General features: G+C 44.8%; 2 protein-coding genes across 2 annotated transcripts in view; one reads left to right on the plus strand and one right to left on the minus strand.

Moving 5' to 3' along the window:
• Nucleotides 1-5,688: 5,688 nt before the first annotated feature.
• SAP18 (Sin3A associated protein 18) lies at nt 5,689-13,240 on the plus strand. The gene is made up of 4 exons (XM_056132956.1): nt 5,689-5,852; nt 6,008-6,117; nt 12,564-12,686; nt 13,009-13,240. The coding sequence occupies exons 1-4, from the start codon at nt 5,724-5,726 to the stop codon at nt 13,163-13,165; spliced, it is 519 nt and encodes a 172-aa protein (XP_055988931.1). The 5' UTR covers nt 5,689-5,723; the 3' UTR covers nt 13,166-13,240.
• A 5,846-nt stretch (nt 13,241-19,086) lies between these two features.
• The window catches only part of SKA3 (spindle and kinetochore associated complex subunit 3), a 36,088-nt gene continuing 35,256 nt past the window's right edge, over nt 19,087-19,918 (minus strand). The window contains exon 8 of the mRNA XM_056132955.1: nt 19,087-19,245. Coding sequence (XP_055988930.1) covers nt 19,117-19,245 — 129 coding nt within the window. The 3' untranslated portion in view covers nt 19,087-19,116. The remainder of the gene's footprint in view (nt 19,246-19,918) is intronic.

The raw sequence follows: 19,918 nt of genomic DNA on the forward strand, positions 1-19,918 counted from the left end.
CGTTATCAAAAGCAGAAAAGTCCCCAAAGCCAGGCGGTCCCCGGTCTGACAGAACAGAAGGAGGGAAGCACACTCAGCCGGGTTACTGCTGAGGCCGACTGAGGGGTGTGGTGAGACCCCCGGGCAGGGCACCGCGGGGGCGGGGCGTGGGGGGTGGGGGGGAAGGGACCGCCAGGGGGCAGTCTCGGGCCGGGAAGGCCGCAGCTTCGGGGCTCGCGGCGTCCGGGGGCGCCGAGCGTGCACCCGCCCCACCGAGGGGCTTGCACCGTCCGCTGCCATCCTCCTCTGTCCTCCCCCATTCCCTCCTCCCTCCCCCCTCCCCTCCGCCCCCCCCCCCCCCCCCCCCCGCTTTCCTTCGGCGGTTGGAAGATGCCTGAAGAAACTGCCTGTATCCGAGCCCTCGCAGCAGCGCACTAGCTCTTCTCCACCGACAGAGGAGCCTTCTGCAGACCAGCCAGCCCGCGCAGGAGGACGGCGTGAGCGCCAGCGATCCCCAGGAGGGCCGAACGGTGCGGCGCAAAAGGCGGGTTCCTACAGCTCTGAGTAGCCTCTGCAGTCTGCACGACGTTTATGACTCCGCGAGGAGTCTTCCTGAGGACCCCCCCCCCACACACACACACACTGCCACTTAGGACGAGCGACACTGCTCAGGTGGCTTTTTAAAATTATTATTCAGGGGCGGGAGCAATAGCACAGCGGGCAAGGAGTTTGCCTTGCAGGCAGCCAACCCAGGTTCGATTCTCAGCATCCCATGTGGTCCCCTGTGCACCACCAGGAGTAACCCCTGTGCATTGCCGGGTGTGACCCAAACAACAACAGCGACAACAATAATAATAAAATTATTATTCAATAACACAGTAGTTACTGGTTAGAAAACCTAAAATCTATCAAAACCAAGTTCCCCAAACAAATTTCACAAACAGCTCTCACCGAAGTACAAAGATGCCATGAACCATTCCTATCTAAGGTTGTGACTTGCAAGCACTCCCTCATCGCTTTTCACTGAAGAAGGCGTCTGAGTGCTCCTAGTGGTCTCCTGAAGGTGGCTTGATTTTCTCTGGTACGGAAGAGGACTCTGAGGCTCGCAGAGATGAACGAACTTCCTCCAGATCGTCAGTAGGTAAGGAGCACAAGCATGAGCAAATCCGAATACTCTTTGTCACTGCATTAAGCTTCCTTTTATCTGAAAGAAAGAGATATCAGCAGGGATCAGGTGACATAAAATCAGACAGCTCAGAGCATTGTCCTGTAGCAAAATTGATCCCAGGGAGCATTGTGGTGAACACAACCACCTACATTATTTGGAAATTTTTATTATTTTAATTTAAATAATATTATTTTATTTATCATTACTTCTATTTATTACTGTTTATTACTTCTGTGAGGATCAGCATATGGCTGAGGGCATGTCACTTGTGTAAAGCAAAAACCATAGTTAATAAGAGTCAAGGCAGGAGGCTGGAGTGATAGTACAGTGGGTAGGGTGTTTGCCTTGCACGCAGCTGACTGGGGTTTGATCCCTGGCACCCTGCATGGTCTGCTGAGCTTTCCAAGGAGTGAAATTGTCGATCTGGTGAAATATCTATCTTTCGCTGTTTGAGACTATGCCTGGTGCTTTCCACAGAGGATGAACAAACGCTCTTCCCACCAGCAGTGGGTTTGACTTAGGTGGGGCTGCTTCTGTATCAGGCCTCAACCTGTCCTTGCTTTTGCACACCTGTTTCTATTGCTCACAGTCTCCCACCGCTTTCCTTTCTGTGTTCCCTGAGCGCAGAGGCAGGAGTAAGTCCTGAGCATTTACAGGTGTGACCCCCAAACCAAATTAAATAAACAAACAGCAACAAAACCATGGAATGAAGAAATTAGAAGCAAAATGAGATATCAAAATTAAATAAAAAACCAACCCACAAGCCTGAGAGTACAGCAGGTAGGTTACTGACCTGGCTCAATCCCTGGCATATGGTCTCCAAGCACCACCAGGAGTGACCCCTGAGAATAGAACCAGGAGTAAGACCTGAGCACTGCCAGGTATGGCCCCCAAACACAAAATAAATAAAAAGAAAAACCTGAGGTTAGCTGGAAATGAGACAGTAGACTTCACACTGGTGGCCGAAGGGTAGGGTGGCTGAAGGGTGTGATGATTGAATTCTAAAGACCTGTTAGAGTGCTGAGAAGAAAAACTGGAGATTGGATTCATCACCAGGTCCGTGAATCTTTGCAGACATCAGCGGCAGTGATGCTGGGAAGCCACAGGAAGTCAGACCCTCCTTTCACACTTCCCCAAAGGAAATCTACATTTCATCAAGACTTCAGAGAGGTTTCATGTCTTAAGCTAGAACTTACTGTTTTTGTGGGGGAAGGTAGAAAACCTCATCTGTGTAAGAGGCTGTTGTTTGAGGGCAGGGAATGGGGAGAGAAAGGAAATAGCTTTTGGTTGATGGAGTAACCTATGCCAGACACAGCCTGTGATGTATGACATCACAGTGTCATACATGGACATGGTAAGGGTGCTGACAGAACTGATCTGTGCAGTGACAATGAGGGAAAAGGTAGGGGACATGGAGATGAAGCTACACCTCACTGACAGAAAGGAAAGCGGTGGGAGACTGTGAGCAATAGAAACAGGTGTGCAAAAGCAAGGACAGGTGGAGGCCTGATACAGAAGCAGCCCCACCGAAGTCAAACCCACTGTTGGTGGGAAGAGCGTTTGTTCATCCTCTGTGGAAAGCACCAGGCATAGTCTCAAACAGCGAAAGATAGATATTTCACCAGATCGACAATTTCACTCCTAGGTACCTGTCCCCAAATACAAAAGCCCATTTGGAAAGACACATAACTTGTACTGTTCTGTTGTAACAGGAGTTCGCTTAGTCAGGCACACCAAGACAAGGACAGGATCACGAGGACAATAAATGGTCTTTATTATACCAGCTTGGGCTGGAGTGATAGCACAGTGGGTAAGGCGTTTGCCTTGCACGTGGCCGACCCGGATTTGATTCCTCTGCCCCTCTTGGAGAGACCGGCAAGCTACCAAGAGTATCTCACCCGCACGGCAAAGCCTGGCAAGCTACCCATGACGTATTCAATATGCCAAAAACAGTAACAAGTCTCACAATTTGTTGTGTAACGTTACTGGTGCCCACTCGAGCAAATCGATGAACAACGGAAGGACAGTGCTACAGTGCTATACCAGCTGGTCAGACCAGTGTTTTTAGGCTAGGCAAGCACCGTAAACCTTACACAAAGCTCAGGGACCCAAGAACCTGTTTTTATAGGGCATAACTGCAAACTTATCAATACTATTTTTCATGCTCAAGTAATGTGGGAGGGGCTAGAGCAATATTACAGTGGGGAGGGCATTTGTCTTGCATGTGACCCGTCCAGGCTCTCTCCTGGCATCTCATATGGTCCCCTGAGCACCGCCAAGAGTGATTCTTGAGATCACTGGGTGGAGCCAAAAAAGAAAAAAACAAAAACCAAAACAAACAAAAACACAAAAAAAAAACAACAAAAAAATTCGGGAGCATACACATATTATTGTACCTTATCATTACAGGAAGTGTTCTACAATCAGCATTTTCTTACTTTAAAATAGGGAAATTCATTCCAAGTGCAGATAGGCTGGGCATCTTAAAATTTTATCTAAGAGCAAAATTATATCTAAGCATTCATATTAAAAGTAAGTAAAGTAAGTAAAGGCCCTCCCGTTGATCGTCGATTTGCTCGAGCGGGCCCAGTAACATCTCCATTGGAGACTTTGTTGTTACTGTGCCTGGCATATCGAATACTCTCGGTAGCTTGCCGGGCTCTCCGAGAGGGGCAGAGGAATCGAACTCGGGTCGGCCATGTTGGCCGCTTGTAAGGCGAACGCCCTGCCCGCTGTGCTATCGCTCCAGACAAGCAGCCAACAAGCATTCATATTATCAATCATAAAATCAAGGATAAATATCACAAATTTCCATCATAACATCTGCATGCACATGGCCTGTACTGTTCCTGGCTGCATGCACATGGTCTTCACTGTCCCCATCTGTAGCATATGGCCCTGAGCTTGGTACCCTGTACTACATGTTCGTGTCTGCATGCACATGGTCTTCAGTGTCCCCATCTGTGTGCACATGGCCCTAAGTTTATAGCCTGTACTGCACTGGTCCTGTCTGCATGCACATGGTCTTCGCTGTCCCCATCTGTATGCATATGGCCCTGAGTTTGATACCCTGTACCGATACCCTGCACTGGTTCTGTCTGCATGCATACAGTTCACCGGATGTGACCCAGTGGCCCCCAGTCAGTACTAAAACATCAGGCATTAACTGCAGGGTTGAATGCCAGATAGTGGAATCCACACTACCAACCACCACTGGGGAGGATCCTAAGATTAAAAAAATTTAGAAAAAGTTAAATAAAAAAACCTTTGTACAGCAAAGGTTTTCTCCCAAACTGCTCCTCTTTGAGAGACACCCCTTCATGTTCTTATTATAGTATTGTTTGGTTCTTCCTGGATCTTCTCCTCTTGGGAGGGAGTTTAGACTTCCCTAGGCTGAAATTGGCACTAATCTTACCATGCTACAGTCCTGTGTTCACAAAGTAGGTCCAGCCTTCATGCTTTTGGCTACTTTAGACCTAGGGAGAGCAACTTTTTTGAATCACCTCTTGATTTTATCATTTCCCAAGAACTCATTGCTAGTCCCCTCACCCCAATCTTCTTGCTCACAACTACAATCACCTACACCTGGTCAAAACACTCCTGAATCATCTTTCTTTCTCAGAGGTAATTATGTGTCTTTTTGTGCTAAATTATTTTTTATAGTTTAATCACCTAGAATTATAGTTCTAGCACTGTCTGCACTCGATATTCTAAAAACGGGTTCACGTGTTATAAACTATTTTATGTCTGGCTTCTTACGTAGTCATTTGTAAAATTCACACTGCTTCATGGAGTTGTAGTTTTATACAGTTGTAGTTTGCTCATTTTTATTACTGTTTGGTAGCTGTTGTTGACCCCAACCCAACTCTTTAAACGTGGATTGTTTCCAGATTTCTTGCTTGTTTTTGGACTACATTCAGTGGAGCTCAGACTTAACTCCTGCAGGAGCGTCATGCTCAGAGACAGGGGACCACGTGGGGTGCTGGGGTCGGAGCCCTGGGTCTGGGGTGTAAGGCAAGCGCCCTGCCCGCTGTACTGTGTATGGTGTAGCACACATCCGTTCAGTTTCGTGTCACATCAGCTCTTCCTCGTTCCTGATCCTCCGTGCTGGACGTTCTTGCTCTCAGCCTGACAGACTCTCCGTACACCGCCTACTCTCACAGAGACCCAGGGCCGCGCGCGGGCGCCGGGCCGAGCCTCTGCCCCTTAGTCAGTGCCGAGACGCTGCGGCCTCGTCACTGCCACTCCCTCTCGCAGGCGCCGCTAACAAAAGGCCACTATGCCTATGGGTTTAAGCGCTTGGTTATTTAATTCTTCGTCATTACATGTAAAATCTATCCCTATGCACAGTTTGCTTGACATCAAGGGGTAAAGCCGCGAGCAACTAACCGCGCGACAACAGGTCCACGCCACCGCCCGCCTTTTCCCAGAGCGCGTGATGCGCAAGCGCGGCCCCGGGCCGGCTCTGCGCACACAGAGTGCGCCTGCGCAGAAGACGCCCCGCCCCCGCCTCCCCGCCCCGCCGCCTGGTCCTTTATAAGGATTCTCGCGTATCCTCGCGAGAGATTGCGTGCTCATGCTTGCCGCGGGGGTCGGAGGTCAAAGTGATCGTCTCCCGGGCCCTAGGAAGAAGATGGCGGTGGAGTCGCGCGTTACCCAGGAGGAGATTAAAAAGGAACCCGAGAAGCCGATCGACCGGGAGAAGGTGGGGACGCGGTTCTGGAGGGGCGGAGAGCGGGGCGGTGGGGGCGCTTCTGTTCAGGGGGCGCCGGGGCCCGACCGCCCCGGAGAGACGGCGTCCGCGCGGGCCGTCGCCGTCCCTGACGTTTTCCTGCCGCCCTCCCCTGCTCTTCCTCGCAGACGTGCCCGCTGCTGCTCCGGGTTTTCACCACCAACAACGGCCGCCACCACCGCATGGACGAGTTCTCTCGCGGGAACGTGCCGTCGAGCGAGCTGCAGATCTACACCTGGTGAGGCGCGGGCGGGGGACCCCTGCGTTTCGGGGCGTTGGTGGGGGGAGGGTCGTTGTCGTCGGCTTGCTCCCTTGGCTTGGAAGAAGCCCTCACCCCCCCTTGTTCCCAGTTTCCGCAAATTAGGCTCCTCAGTCGCGGCTCTTAAGCGGGTTCAGGAAAGGGGGGGAACGCTGAAACTTCGGGGTTTTGAGGGTGGTCTAGCCCCGTCGCGCACCTCTCCCGCCTCCGCGGGGCGTACGACGGGCCGATCGCAGAGCTCTTTCCTGACCTCCTCCGGCCGCCCAGGTGTCAGTGGCTTGCTCGGGGCCGATTGCGCCAAGGGTCACTCCTGGCGGGGTTGGGGGATTATGTGGGGTGTCGGGGATCGAACCCGCGTTGGCAACGTGCCAGGAAAGCGCCCTACCCGCAGTGTTCCCGCTCCAGTCCCCATAGTGACTTCTTAGTGTCCGTAGGAGCCGGCACTTTCCATCTCCCCCAGGGACCCGACCCGGGACTTCAGCCCTGCGCGGTGGACAGTGCCGCCGAGATGCGCGATGGAACTTGTCCCGGCGTCAGAACGGGGCGGCGCGTGTCCGCTGCACTCTAACTGGCCCTAAGTGGGACAGTTCCGCGGTGCAGGCCTTGCGGTTACCTGTCTCCAAACTTCTCATTCCTGCCTCAGAGATTGTAACCCATAAACCTTGACTCAGGTCTCCCTCCCCCGCCCCCCTGGTTGATGCTCGTTTATAAGTATTTTCCTGTTCTAGAAGCTTCTCACAATATTTCTCCTCCAATGTCTGCTTTGTCTACTTGGCGTTATTATTTTCAGGGCACATCCCTGTTGTGCCACTTCATTTTTATTGCAGAATGATGGCCCATAATGAGGATTTGACACATTTGTTTGTTCACTAGTTAATGAGGTTAAAGAGCTGCGCCTTTGTTACTACCTTTGCCTTTGGGCTTTTGTGAATTGTGAGTTCTCAAAGCCGGGTGTACTGCTACCCCCCCCCCCCCCCTTGCTTTTGGTGGCTGAGTGCCCTCAAGCTTCTCCTGCAGAGACAAAGATTGGGGAACCACAGATGGGTGGTGACAGTGGCCCACTTAGTGCAGAGCTGCTAGCACACTTACAGAATATGAAGGAGTCAGAGGTAGAGGACTGCATGTTTGCATGATTGATCGCTTTCAGAGGTAAAACAGTCCAGTAGAGGCAGTTCTCTGGGGGAAGATTAACTCAAGGAGACACTGTCTCCCAGGGACATCTGTATTGCTTTTCCCTTTCCCTCTCTATATATCTATATATCAAGCAATTAAATCAAACAGTCAAACAATTAAGTTTACTTCTTATCAATGCTTGCACTCGTTTGGATAAACACAGTAAGAGATAAAGATCCCAAACTTAGTTCTCTGAGAGCAAGTAAAGATTCTACTGTAAATCCCAGACTAAGTCCTCAGGCCAATTCAGCTTGTTCTTCCCCTGGGGGTCCTGTCTCTTAAGTCATAACAGCTTGCATCAAGACCACACATTTATGTTTTCTAGACTGTCTTTTTTTTTTTTTTGAACACATTCCTTGTTCTTTTTTTTTTTTTTTAAATTTTTATTAGTGAGACACCATGAGGTACAGTTGTAGACACAAATTTTTGTGCTTGGGTTTCAGTTATACAATGATCAAATACCAATCCACACATTCTAGGGGAAAAGGGAGCTCAGATAGAGAAGGGAGCACCAAATAAAGGGAGGATCCTCCCAGGATGGGAGAACCATGCTGAAAGTAGACTATAAACTGTCTTATTTTGATGCTGGGGTAGCTTCAAGATTTGTCCCAACCCAGTCCCATGGCGGAACTTCCCTTTTGGGGGTATTAAGAGCTACAGCAACCGAAGTGTGAGTCAAGTAATTATGATGGATATCTGGGAGTGGATATATTTTAGAGTCAGCTCCCAGATATTAGGGACATAGAATTAACAGTCTTCCTGTGTTTGAGCAAAGAATAGTATTGCTCTATAGTAAAATATGAAAAGACCATAGGAGAAATAGAAAAGCAGGTAATTCACTACAAAGTTTAGAATTACCAGAAAGTTTTGGCTCAGAAGGAACCAAGACTGACTTGGGGGACTGTGACAATGAGAGGTAAAACATAAAGGAAAGGTTAAAGATAAACTCGGGGATTAGGAGTGCTTATAAGAACAGTGTAAGATTCTCTGGGAGGAGGATAAGGGGTAATTCACTGATAAAGCCTAGTGTAAAATCTTATGCATGCTGAAGGTTGTGTGTTCATGGGCTCTCTGGACAGCTCTGTCTCACCGCCCGTGTTCGGTGCCGCTGTTGGCCAAGGGCAGACGAAGGAAGAAACGAGGGCCAGGCTGGTCGATACCAGTTGTAGTTTATTCCAATCCTCTTCACTCCTGTTTCTCCTCTGCTGCCTCCTCTCCTGGGCCCCAATCTGGAACCCCTTCTTCTGGCTCTGACTCTGGATCTCTGGAGCCTGAGCTCTCTCACTTCTGACTCTGCTCTTCCAAGCTTACAGTCTTAGAAGGCAGTGACACAAAGGTGGGTTGAACATCTGACAAATCACCAGTGAGAGGTAAGACCACTCCTCCAGGAGATTAATTCAAGGATAAAATCTCATCTAAAGAGATTACTCCAGATTACTAGGAGATCCACTCAAGGGTGGGATCCTAACAAGGGTGTGTTCTTTCCTGGCTAGTAATCTACTTAAAATAGCTGTAGTAAATCTACTCCTAATATTTCTAGCACTGTCATTCTGTGTGAGCACAGTAAGAGATATAAACATCTCACTGTACATTCCGCAGTCCTCAGGCCAGGTTAGTCTTCCTAGCCTCAGCAGGGTCCTAGTCTTGTCATTACTTACTTTTGGGTCATGACAGCATTTGTCCATGATCATGCCTTCAACTTATAGTTCAGTATCTTGGTGCTTTGGCCTGGCCCATTTCGATGCCAGGGTAGCTCACAGCTTGCCCTGGATCCATTCAGTCCCTCATTGAGACCCTGCTTTTGGGGTGCTAGGAACTAAGGGCAACTGAACCAAGAAAGATGCCCAGGAGTAAATATTATTTGAAGTCAGTCAACTCCCAAGATACAAAGCATAATATTAACTGTTTTCCTGTGTCCATACAGAAGGGATATTGCTTTAAGGTAAACTATTCAAAAGACATAAGGAGAGGAGAAAGGCAATATTAACTTGTATAATACAAGTTCAGTGTCCTGGGATGGATGTGACCCGATAAACCTAAGCTACCTGAGGAAGTACAAAACAGTGTTATCCTACAACTTAGGGTTAATATCCAATACTGAATGATACTGATGTGAAATGAAAAATGTTAAAATGTTTAAAATGAAGATATAGATTATGAGTCCAGCTCTATATTCTTTGGGGTCCTTACAGATTTCCCTTGGTTCCAAAAGTAAGACAGCTGTTCTCTTGCTCTTTTTTTTCCCTTCTTTGGCTTTTGGGGTCACATCCAGCGATGCCCAGGGGTTACTTCTGGTTCTGCACTCAGGAATCACTCCTGGCGTTGCTGGGGGACCATATGAGATGCTGGGAATTGGTTGGTTGTGTGCAAGGTAAATGTCCTCCCCACAGTACTATTGCTCTGGCCCCTCTTGGTTTTCTTATTTGGTGTTAATTTGTAGGGGGGTCTAAAAATGCCTTGTTTTTATTCCATAGAAAGTAGAGATGAATTTCCTTACCCAAAGCATCCTAAAACACACACACACACGAACATAATATTTTTGGGTCATGGGAGTAACTTGTACTAAGAATGAATGCAGTAGGGTTGGAGCGATAGCACAGTGGGTAGGGCGTTTGCCTTGCATTCGACTGACCCGGGTTCAATTCCCAGCATCTTATATGGTCCCCTGAGCACCGCCAGGAGTAATTCCTGAGTACATGAGCCAGGAGTAACCCTGTGCATTGCTGGCTTTGACCCCCACCCCAAAAAAAGCAAAAAATAAAAATGAATGAATGCAGAATCATATGTTAGTCTGTTTCATTTGAGGAACTGATAAGCTTTTCATAGAGACCTCACCATTTTACATTGGCAAGGTATGTGCATATTACTGTTAACCTAGTATATTAGAACTCATTTTCAGAGTATTGGGATCCTGTGTTGGGAGATGCTTATTAAATTTATGAAAGCATGATTCTCTTCGTTATTCCAAGATAAAAGTTCCAAGAAAATTGATTTAACTTAGTTTTCCAAATTTATTTACCCAGATTACTCCCTTTCCAGGGCAAAAGAAAAAATTGGTCGTTCAGTGACCCCCTTCTTTAAGCAAAATGTATTTTTTTCCCTCCCCTTCTTTTTTTGGGGAAGGCCACTCCTGGGTTTACTCCTGGCTGCATGCTCAGGGATCAATCCTGACAGGGCTCAAGGAGCCATGTAGGGTGCCTGGGCTTGAGCCAAAGTCAGCAGCATGCAAAGCAAGAGCCCTTCTTGCTGTACTCTATCTCTGCCTGCTCCCCCCCCCCCCCCCCCCCAGGTCTACTGTCTTTAAGCAAAGTAGTCCCGTGCCTCCCAGTTGCACCCAAGCAGAGAGGGCAACATTATGTCAGACCTTAAAATGGGAAGCAAGACTTTCAGTTTTGAAAGATTGGAGCAGTGTTTTTCAGCCAAAGATCCATGTGGGCTCCCAGGTGTAAATTGCATAAATGGGGGAGAGGAGTTGAGCACAAGCTAGAGAACTAGCCCTGGGGGGCCCACTATCACAAGTCTGGATGATTGGTGTGGGGTATCATGAGTAGATTTAGAAAAGAGAATGGTTACTAGTTCTTGGGATCTCACCTTATCGAAGTTGGCCAAGGAACTGAGACATAGACCTAACACAATCAATGGAGTTTGCAGAAGCAAATAATTAGTTTCAGAAACCTGAAACTAATACTATGCAGTTATACTCAGTTGAGGGAAAAGAGTGATTCATTTCCAAGAATTAGCTATCACAGTTGTGGAGGTTCCTGGAACTAACCAGTTTCACCAGGAAGCATGGAATTCTCAAGCTGAAGCTGTGCGGAGTTGGAATCCTTCAGGATTGCCTCTGTGCTATTTTTTTTTTTTAGAACCTGTCATGCAGAGCAAGTGTTCTGTTGCTCTGCTACCCACCTGTCCTCTGCTGTTTTTGGGACCTTTTCATGTGATTGCATCAGACCTTTTCTGTATGAGCTCAATTATTTAGGAGGGGTAGATTTCAAATTTCTTAACTGGTGCCAGTCAGGGGTTTATTAGGGGTGATGTGATCATCTTGGCTGTTTTTACTGTTAGTTGAGCTCTTTTTTTTTTTTTTAACTCTGGTGGAGATTTTAGAGTACAGAGTTAAAACTTGCCTCAAAAGGATTCAGTTCCCAGTAAGATGTTGTGTATTAGTTATTCATCTTCCTGGGTTCTTAGTATCCTTGTGCTATTCTGTAATGGTCAAAAAGAAATGCTGGTTCAAATTCCAAACAAATTAGCCAGTTAATTTCCAGTTTTCATGAAAGAAAAATCATATAGCTTATATATCTAGAGTGCTTCTATTTTAAAAGATTTTTCTAGATTGTGCCATATTTACTCAGTACTAAATTAAGTTCTGAATTCAGGTATTTGCAGTGCAACAACTATTGTGCAGAGAGCCTATGCTGGATCTTGTGAAAATTTCAGGTTTCGTTGGCTCTAGGACTTCATCATCTATTCTAACTCTTCATAAGATTGTCTTAGGAGAAACTGCAGGTCTTATGAAAATGTTTTCCAATAACATTGATTCTAAGTTTTGGAGGAGAAAAACGTGTCCCAGAAATTTTTTAAAAAGTATTAAGTTTTGGGGGCTGGAGAGATAGCACAGCGGGTAGGGTGTTTGCCTTGCACGCGGCCAACCCGGATTTGATTCCCAGCATCCCATATGGTCCTCTGTGCATCGCCAGGTGTGACCCAAAAAGAAAAAAAAAGTAAGTTTTGGGGTTACTTAAATGTAACTAACACTTTCACTTGAATTATTTTAAGTGAGTTAATTTGGACTAGTATCCTTAAAGAGGTGAATTATTAGGCCAGTAAAAGCAACAGACAAAAAATAGCAACTGTAATCTTTCAAAATTCTGTTAACCAACTGTCTGACCTTTATCAAAAATTCAGATACTGAGGCTGCTAAGAGTAATTGGGAACTAATGGCATTAGCTGCTTAAAACTATATTTAAAATTATAATAGGTTCTAATTTGAATCCATTAACATGTAGCCAACCCATTGCATGTCAGTATTTGGTATTAATCTTTATTTTTTTTTATTTTTTTATTTTTTTGGGTCACACCCGGCAATGCACAGTTGTTACTCCTGGCTCTGCACTCAGGAATCACTCCTGGCAGTGCTCAGGGGACCATATGGGATGCTGGGAATCGAACCTGGGTCAGCTGCGTGCAAGGCAAACGCCATACCCACTGTACTATCACTCCAGACTCTAATCTTTATATTTTTTAATCAGGATGGATGCAACCTTGAAAGAGTTGACCAGTTTAGTAAAGGAAGTTTATCCAGAAGCTAGAAAGAAGGGCACACACTTCAATTTTGCCATTGTTTTTACGGACCTTAAAAGACCCGGCTATCGGTAGGTAACTTTGATTTTGGCTTCTCGGTTTTGATGGTTTGTTTTGCTTTTAAGTTTTTTTTGTTTCTGAGTGTGGTCCTGGCAGCGCATGGGGGAATATGGGATGACTGGGATCAAACCTGGGTTGGCAGCATGCAAGGCAAGTGCTTTCTTTACCCACTGTACTCTCACTTTGGGCCCAAGTTTTGATGTCTTAATTGATATGGGTAACATAATGAGTCTTAATTGATATGGGTAACATAATGAGTCTCTGTAGTGGAGAGGATATAGATTTATATTGATTTCTGTGATTCATATAACCTTGATCTGTTCTTTCCTGCAGAGTTAAGGAGATTGGCAGCACCATGTCTGGGAGGAAGGGGACAGATGATTCTATGACCCTGCAGTCGCAGAAGTTCCAGATAGGAGATTATTTGGACATAGCAATCACCCCTCCAAATAGGGCACCACCACCATCTGGGCGCATGAGACCCTATTAAATTTTATTTGCTATTTCTTGGAGTATTTTTCATTCAGTTATGTAAAATAAACTTTACTCTTCCTCCTTATTGCCATTAAGCCTTTAAACTTTAAGTAGATTGTAAGCATCTATTTGGGAGTTTGCTTTGACTTTGTTCTGGTATGGCTCTTAATAGAAAGTCCATGTTTTAAATCTTTCTGTACAGTATGAAAAGTGCTCTTAGCATTTTATGTAAAACTATTGTTAAATATATGTGTGTGATCAATCTGCGTATGTTAATGGAGGCTTGGAACAGGTTTATCTTGGGATGTAGTTGGGGCTACACCCAGATTTGTGCTCAGAGTTCTTGGGATACCTACCATATGCAGTGCTGGGGATTGAACCAGGGTCAGCCACATAGAAGACAAATGCATAAGCCCCTTTACTGTATCTCTGTGACCACTGGAATGGGGCCAAACCCTAAACCATGGGATTGTATTGCAGACAGCAGGAGTTTATAGGCTAGACTAAGGCTGCTTAAACTTACTCCACTTGGAACCCCTTTTTACCAGATGAATTTTTATACAATTCTAGATAGATACACAAGTAAACCATAAAGAGACTTTAAGACATTTTGTCCAGCAATACCACTCCTGGGAATACATCCCAGAAAGGCAAAAAAGTACAGTTGAAATAACATCTGCACTTCTATGTTCATTGCTGCACTGTTCACAATAGCCAAAATCTGGAAAAAACCCGAGTGCCCGAGAACAGATGACTAGTTAAAGAAACAAGTGGTACTACATGGAAAGTATGCTAAGTGAAATGAGTCAGAAAGAGAGGGACACAGATTACATTCATTGGAGGAATGTAAAGTAACAAAATAGGAGACTAACACTCAAGAATAGCCGAGATAAGTACCACGAGGTTCACTCCATGGCTTGGAGGCCAGCCACACATGCTAGGGGAAAAGGCAGCTCAGACAGAGAAGGGAGCACCAAGTAAAGGGTGTTGTGAGGATCCTCCCAGGATAAGAGATGCATGCTGAAAGTAGACTATAGACCGAATATGATTGCCACTTAATGCCTCTTTTGCAAACCACAGCACCCAAAAGGAGAGAACAAAAGGGAATGCCCTGCCACAGAGGTGGGGTGGAGTGGGGGGGGGCGCTGGGGGTGGGTGGGAGGGTTACTGGGATCATTAGTGGTGGAGAATGGGCACTGGTGGAGGGATGGGTACTCGATCATTGTGTTACAGAAGCCCAAGCACAAAAATTTGTAAGTATACAACTACCTCATGGTGTTTCACTAATAAAAATTAAAAAAAAAAATTGAAAAAGATGGTCCCGGGGTTTAGAAAGCTGGGAGAGGCTGGGGCTGTATGCAGTTAGGGTTGTGAGAGGCAGCATCGCAGAGGCCTCAGAAGTAAGAGAAACTGAAAGTTAGCGTGGAGAGATTAAAATGGATTCAAGGAACAGGAAAAGAAAACGAAGGCTTTTTTGGGGGAAAATGATTATAAGGTATCTTAGAGGAAATAAGGATTAGAGTTTCTAGTGAGGGTAGGAAGGTTGACCTTGAAGATCTGACAAAGGAGGGAAGGAATCTTAAGGCCAAGGGAGAAGAAAGCCAGAGATGAGGTCAAGTCGCATGAACAGGTAGTAGTAATCTTTTTAAGAGCAGGGACTGGAGCAGATCACAGAAATGTGACTGAGGCATAGATCACAATCGCGACCATCCTGTTGTTCGTCGATTGCCTCGAGCAGGCCCCAGTAACATCTCCGTTCTAGCCCTGAGAATTTTTTAAAAAGTGCCATATTCAAGGCTTTTCAGGGTTAGGAGAATGAGATCCATCATTGTTACTGGTATTTGGCATATTGGGTACGCCACGGGGAGTTTGCCAGACTCTGCCGTGTGGGCAGGTTGCATTCGGTAGCCTGCATATATGCAAGGGAGTTTAAGTCACTGTCCCCTCGTGCCAGTAGCTCTGTAAGCTTGTCTAGATCCCCATCCCCCTTTTTGCATAATGTATAACTACATAGTTATACATTATGTGTAATTTGCAATAAATTATTGCAAAGGACTTAGAAAAATTCCTGACATGTAAGGCTGTTTGCATATGGTAGAATCTTTTTGCAAATCTAGAACCATATTCTCCATGGCACTATTCAGTGATCATTTTGGTGTTCTTAAACAGTATGACTACTGAGTTTCCCCTCAGCAGTAAATTGAAGTTGTATATTATGAAGGAAAAAATAAGTACTAGCAGTGACACTTAAAGAGTAAGACTGCAGTTTTATTTCCAAAGGCAGTCTTAAATTTAGTTGGTTATATGAAATGGTTTCTCTGTTGCTAAGTTATTAGTAGGAAGCTAGAACCTATATCTAGTGACTATTTTAGGCTGCAGTTAACTCCAAACTCTAAGATCTAGACCTGAGTCATAAAATTACACTGGAGTTAGAGTAATAGCAACTGTGGGTAGGTTCTTTTGCCTTGCATGCAGCCAACTCAGGTTTGATCCCCAGTATCCCATATGTTTCTGTGAGTACTACCAAAAGTGATTCTTGAGTACAGAGCCAGAGTAACCCCTAAGCATTGTGGGGTGTGACCCAAAGAGAAAAAAAATGTAAACCTTTCTCGGAGTTGGAGATACACTGGGTGGGTAGAGCCCTAGCCTTGCATGTGGCTGACCCAGAGTCTATCCTCAGCAACCCTGGAGATTGGTTTTTATATGGTATGGACACTTAATGCCAGGAGTGGCCTGGTGAGTGGCATAGCCTGGGTAATTCCAGACACTTCAAAGCCTTACACTGAACTGGCTTTTAGAGTACCACCTAGATGACTCCCTCTGCCCCCCTACCTCATAAGTGCTTGTTTCCACTGTGCTTTGTTAAATAACTGAGCTATTACCTCAAATATAAAATAAACAGCAGCCATCACAGCACTATCCTCAATGTTAAAGTAGCCTCACTTGAGGGGAAATTTTCCTTTTGGAGTATATGTAGTCCACAATGCCCAATGTTTTCAGATTTGTAACAGTTCTGATGTCTTTGCTTGTGAGGGCAAATATGCAGGAGAGAAAGGTATTAAACAGCTAGCTGAAGTCAGCTCACCTCTGTTCAAACAAATTCCAAACTTTGTTTTTATGAAACAAGGCAGCTTTTGTTAAATTATCGATTTAAAAATTAACAATTCTAGTATTGATTGTATCAGATAGCACCTAGCTATACTAAGAAACTACTAAATAGTAAACATCAGGCTCCCTTAACCTTGATCCAATGACTATAGCTTCAAATTGCAGCAGAGCTCATATGCAAGGCATATGAACCTAAGCAGCAAACAGGTTAGTTTATATGTTTCCTTAAAAAATATTTTTGTTTTGGGGCTACACCTGGCAGTGCTCAGGGCTTACTACTGGCCGTGCTCAGGAATTGGGCGCTCGGAGGGACACATGGTTGGCTGTAAACAAGGCATACACCCTCCCTGCCGTACTATCGCTCTGGCCCCTCCTTAAAAATAGTGCGTGGATAGTGTGTGCTCCAACATCTCATATGGTCCCTGAGCACTATCAGGAGTAACCTAGAGCTTTGTGTGCAGCAAAAAACAAAACAAATATTCTTTTGGAGCATCTTTTTATTCCCAGCACTGCAGTCTGATGTTCACCCCAGTTACCATATTTTACTGCGTATTTGACAAATCTTAACAAAAATTTTAATTTAAAAGGCTCCACATAATGACTATAATCCACTTCTTTGCATTTAAAGACAGTTCAGCAAAATAATATCATTTACAGTTTCCTGACAAGGTATAGTAAAAGAAAGTTTTAGATGAATCCAAAAGACTTATCTTTGTACTGTTGAGATAGTGTGGTTTACAGATGTCCGAGCTTTTGGTGCACAAAGTTACTGCACTAACACCACCACTATCAAAGTGCCCCAAATCCTTGTCTTCTATTCCTACATCCTTCCCGGTTATGCCACTTCACAGGTCCACTGGAAGAGAACCAGCTCCTTTGTCAGAGTCTGAGGGTTTCCAAAATGCATATCTTAGATTTAAAGAAATGGGGATGGCCATGATTACAGCTTATCACAGCAACCAAATGTGTTACTTGTATTCTAGGTTTCCAGTCTTGCGGGGCTGTCAGTCTCTTCCTTATTCCTGTAGTTTTCTTTTCTTACAATGCCTAAGGTTTTTTTTTTTAATCCATCTTAGTCTTTAATACATTTGGAAATGTTTTTTATGTTTGATACATAATTGGGTCTTTTATACCTTTAGGGTGCAGACAAACCATTCTTAAGCAATCGCATCTACTCTGGAGATTCACATACACATACATACATACAACGAATGAAGGCTGACATAAACCTGAGAAACATCCCTATATATAAAGTAGAGCTTTTACCTGCTGACTCCAATTCCATCACGAATTACCCCTAACTCCTGAGACCACTAGGTGTGACTCTCCCCAACCCCAAACCAGAACAAAGTATCTTGAAATAACCCTCTAACAATTCTTACTTTAACAACCTGTCAGATGCTTTTTTTTTTTTTTAAGCTTTTTGGGTCACACCTGGCAATGCTCAGGAGTTACTCCTGGCTCTGCACTCAGAAATTCCTCCTGGCGGTGCTCAGGAGACCATATGGAAAGCTGGGAATTGAACCCAGGTTGGCCGTGAGCAGGGTAAATGCCCTACCCACTGTGATATCACTCTAGCCCCAGTCAGATACTTCTTTTTTAAGATTTTAGCTGTTCTCCTTGGTAAGGTAGGTCTTCCTTTTCCTCTGGCCATAATTTGAAAAGTTTGCCTTCATGGGCTTAGATGAAAAGATTTTCTAGCCATACTTACATAGGGAAAAGCTCAGGCTCGCAAACTCAATGAAGCTCTTGATAGCTCGAGATCCCATGGTCATAGATGATAGGGTATCTAACCTAAGAAGGCACCTGGCAGAGAAATATGACCCATGCTCTGTTGGGTGGAGAAGAGTTAGGAAACATTGCCAGTGGTGCAGACATGTGAAGGATAAAACTGATTTTGAGACCTCCTTCCTTCATTGCAGTTACACAAGTTCCTCTTTTCCTCAATGAATATAAACTGTCATTTAAATGAGCACTGTGAGATTCATGGTGTAATTCATGGTATAATAGACTGGGATAGTCAGAAGACAGGGAAGGAGAGCTAGAATCAAGTAAGATGCCTAGTTCTAACAGGCAGCAATAACCACTGAACCCCCAAAAGAGACGGTGGCAATCATGAAAATTTTTAGATCGTGGGGCCAGAGTGATAATACAGTAGGGAGGGCAAATGCCTTGCATGTGGCCAATTGGGGTTCATCCCCGGAACCCTGAGCCCTGTCAGGTGTGACCCAAAAAGGAAAGAAAATTTTTAGATCACTTAATCTCTTGTAATACTATGTAATTGTTAAATTAGGTAAATTTTAAATCAATGAAATGATAATATTTAAAACTGATCAGGAGGTGGAGAAGCAAAAGTAGCTCACTGGAGGTGACCTTTAATGACAAAAAAATCTGATCAACTGAAATCAAAGTTAAAGCTGAATGAAACATGTGGCATCAATAGCCAATGCTGGTCGTTGATGTGGGTTGGCTTTAAGAAAATGAATTGAGGAGCGCTGCCTCCACCTCATTCTGTTCCGTTTCTCTCTGGGATGAAACCACTAACAGGCCTGCAAAATAAAATGTAAAATATCAGTTAGATATAATGAATAGCCAAAATAAAACAAGTGACACAAGATCGTGGCCATACATCTATACACTTAGGAAAAAGCTGGAAATAGAGTCTCAGTGATTTCATCTAATTTGCTAGGGAGTCTGAGAGTTTATAAAGTCTGTACCAAAAGAAGAGATAGGCATTCAACAAGTCGAAAATGTTAGATTTAAGTGAACAATGAACAATTTTGCTATTTAAATACTGATTTTTAAATCTTCTCTTTAGAGAACACAAGCCTATTGTTTAAGAGGAAAACATACTCACGTTCACCAGTTCTCTTTGTTGCCGATGCCCCGGATGTTTTGCTTTTCATATTTAGTAAGCTGCTCTTTGCTGTGTGGCACAGCCTTAACTGCTGATGGAGTAGCTAGGTTGGAGCTGTATTTTGATAAGATCTAAAAGAAAGTAAATTCTTTGTAATAACCATATGAGAGACATAAATCAAACAAGTCATATGATTAACAAAGATCTGGAAGTTACAATGGAACTTTCAAATAAAGTCAAGGAAAATTGGAAGATCTGGGTTATTTGAAACATAAGAATTTTGAGGGTGAGGGAACCTCTCAAATGATGCTGAGACCTGGGGCCAGGCAGGCAGGTTGTTCAACCTCAGGGTATTAGGATTTGAAGCTGTGGATTGCCTGGTCACCCTGGCAGAGTTCTGGGACTCAGTGCTACACCGAAGGAAGCCTGGGGGACCATGTGGTATCAGAGATTGAACTAGAGCGGGAGTATGTAGGGTCTGTGCCTTAACGCTTGTACTCGTTCTCTCTCTGGTTCCAAAGAGAACTCTAGCAGCATAGATACCGAGCAGTCAAGATTCATTAGAGATTTAACTTGAATGTAGAGGCTGATTTCTAAAGCCTTTTAAAAATGATTAGAAACTAGAGTCCCGGAGAAGAGCTCTGAGCAAAGTTCATCCATTTTAAATAAATGTTTCCAAAAGGAAAAAAAAACTAGTGTCCCTCATCTACTGCTTTTGTGAATGTTGGCTGGTCTAGCCTTAGTAAAAAATATGGACACTTTTTTTTTTTTGCTTTTTGGGTCATACCTGGCGATGCACAGGGG

The sequence above is a fragment of the Sorex fumeus genome, unplaced genomic scaffold (genome assembly GCF_029834395.1).
Source record: "Sorex fumeus unplaced genomic scaffold, SorFum_2.1 ptg000095l, whole genome shotgun sequence".
Classification (NCBI taxonomy): domain Eukaryota; kingdom Metazoa; phylum Chordata; class Mammalia; order Eulipotyphla; family Soricidae; genus Sorex; species Sorex fumeus.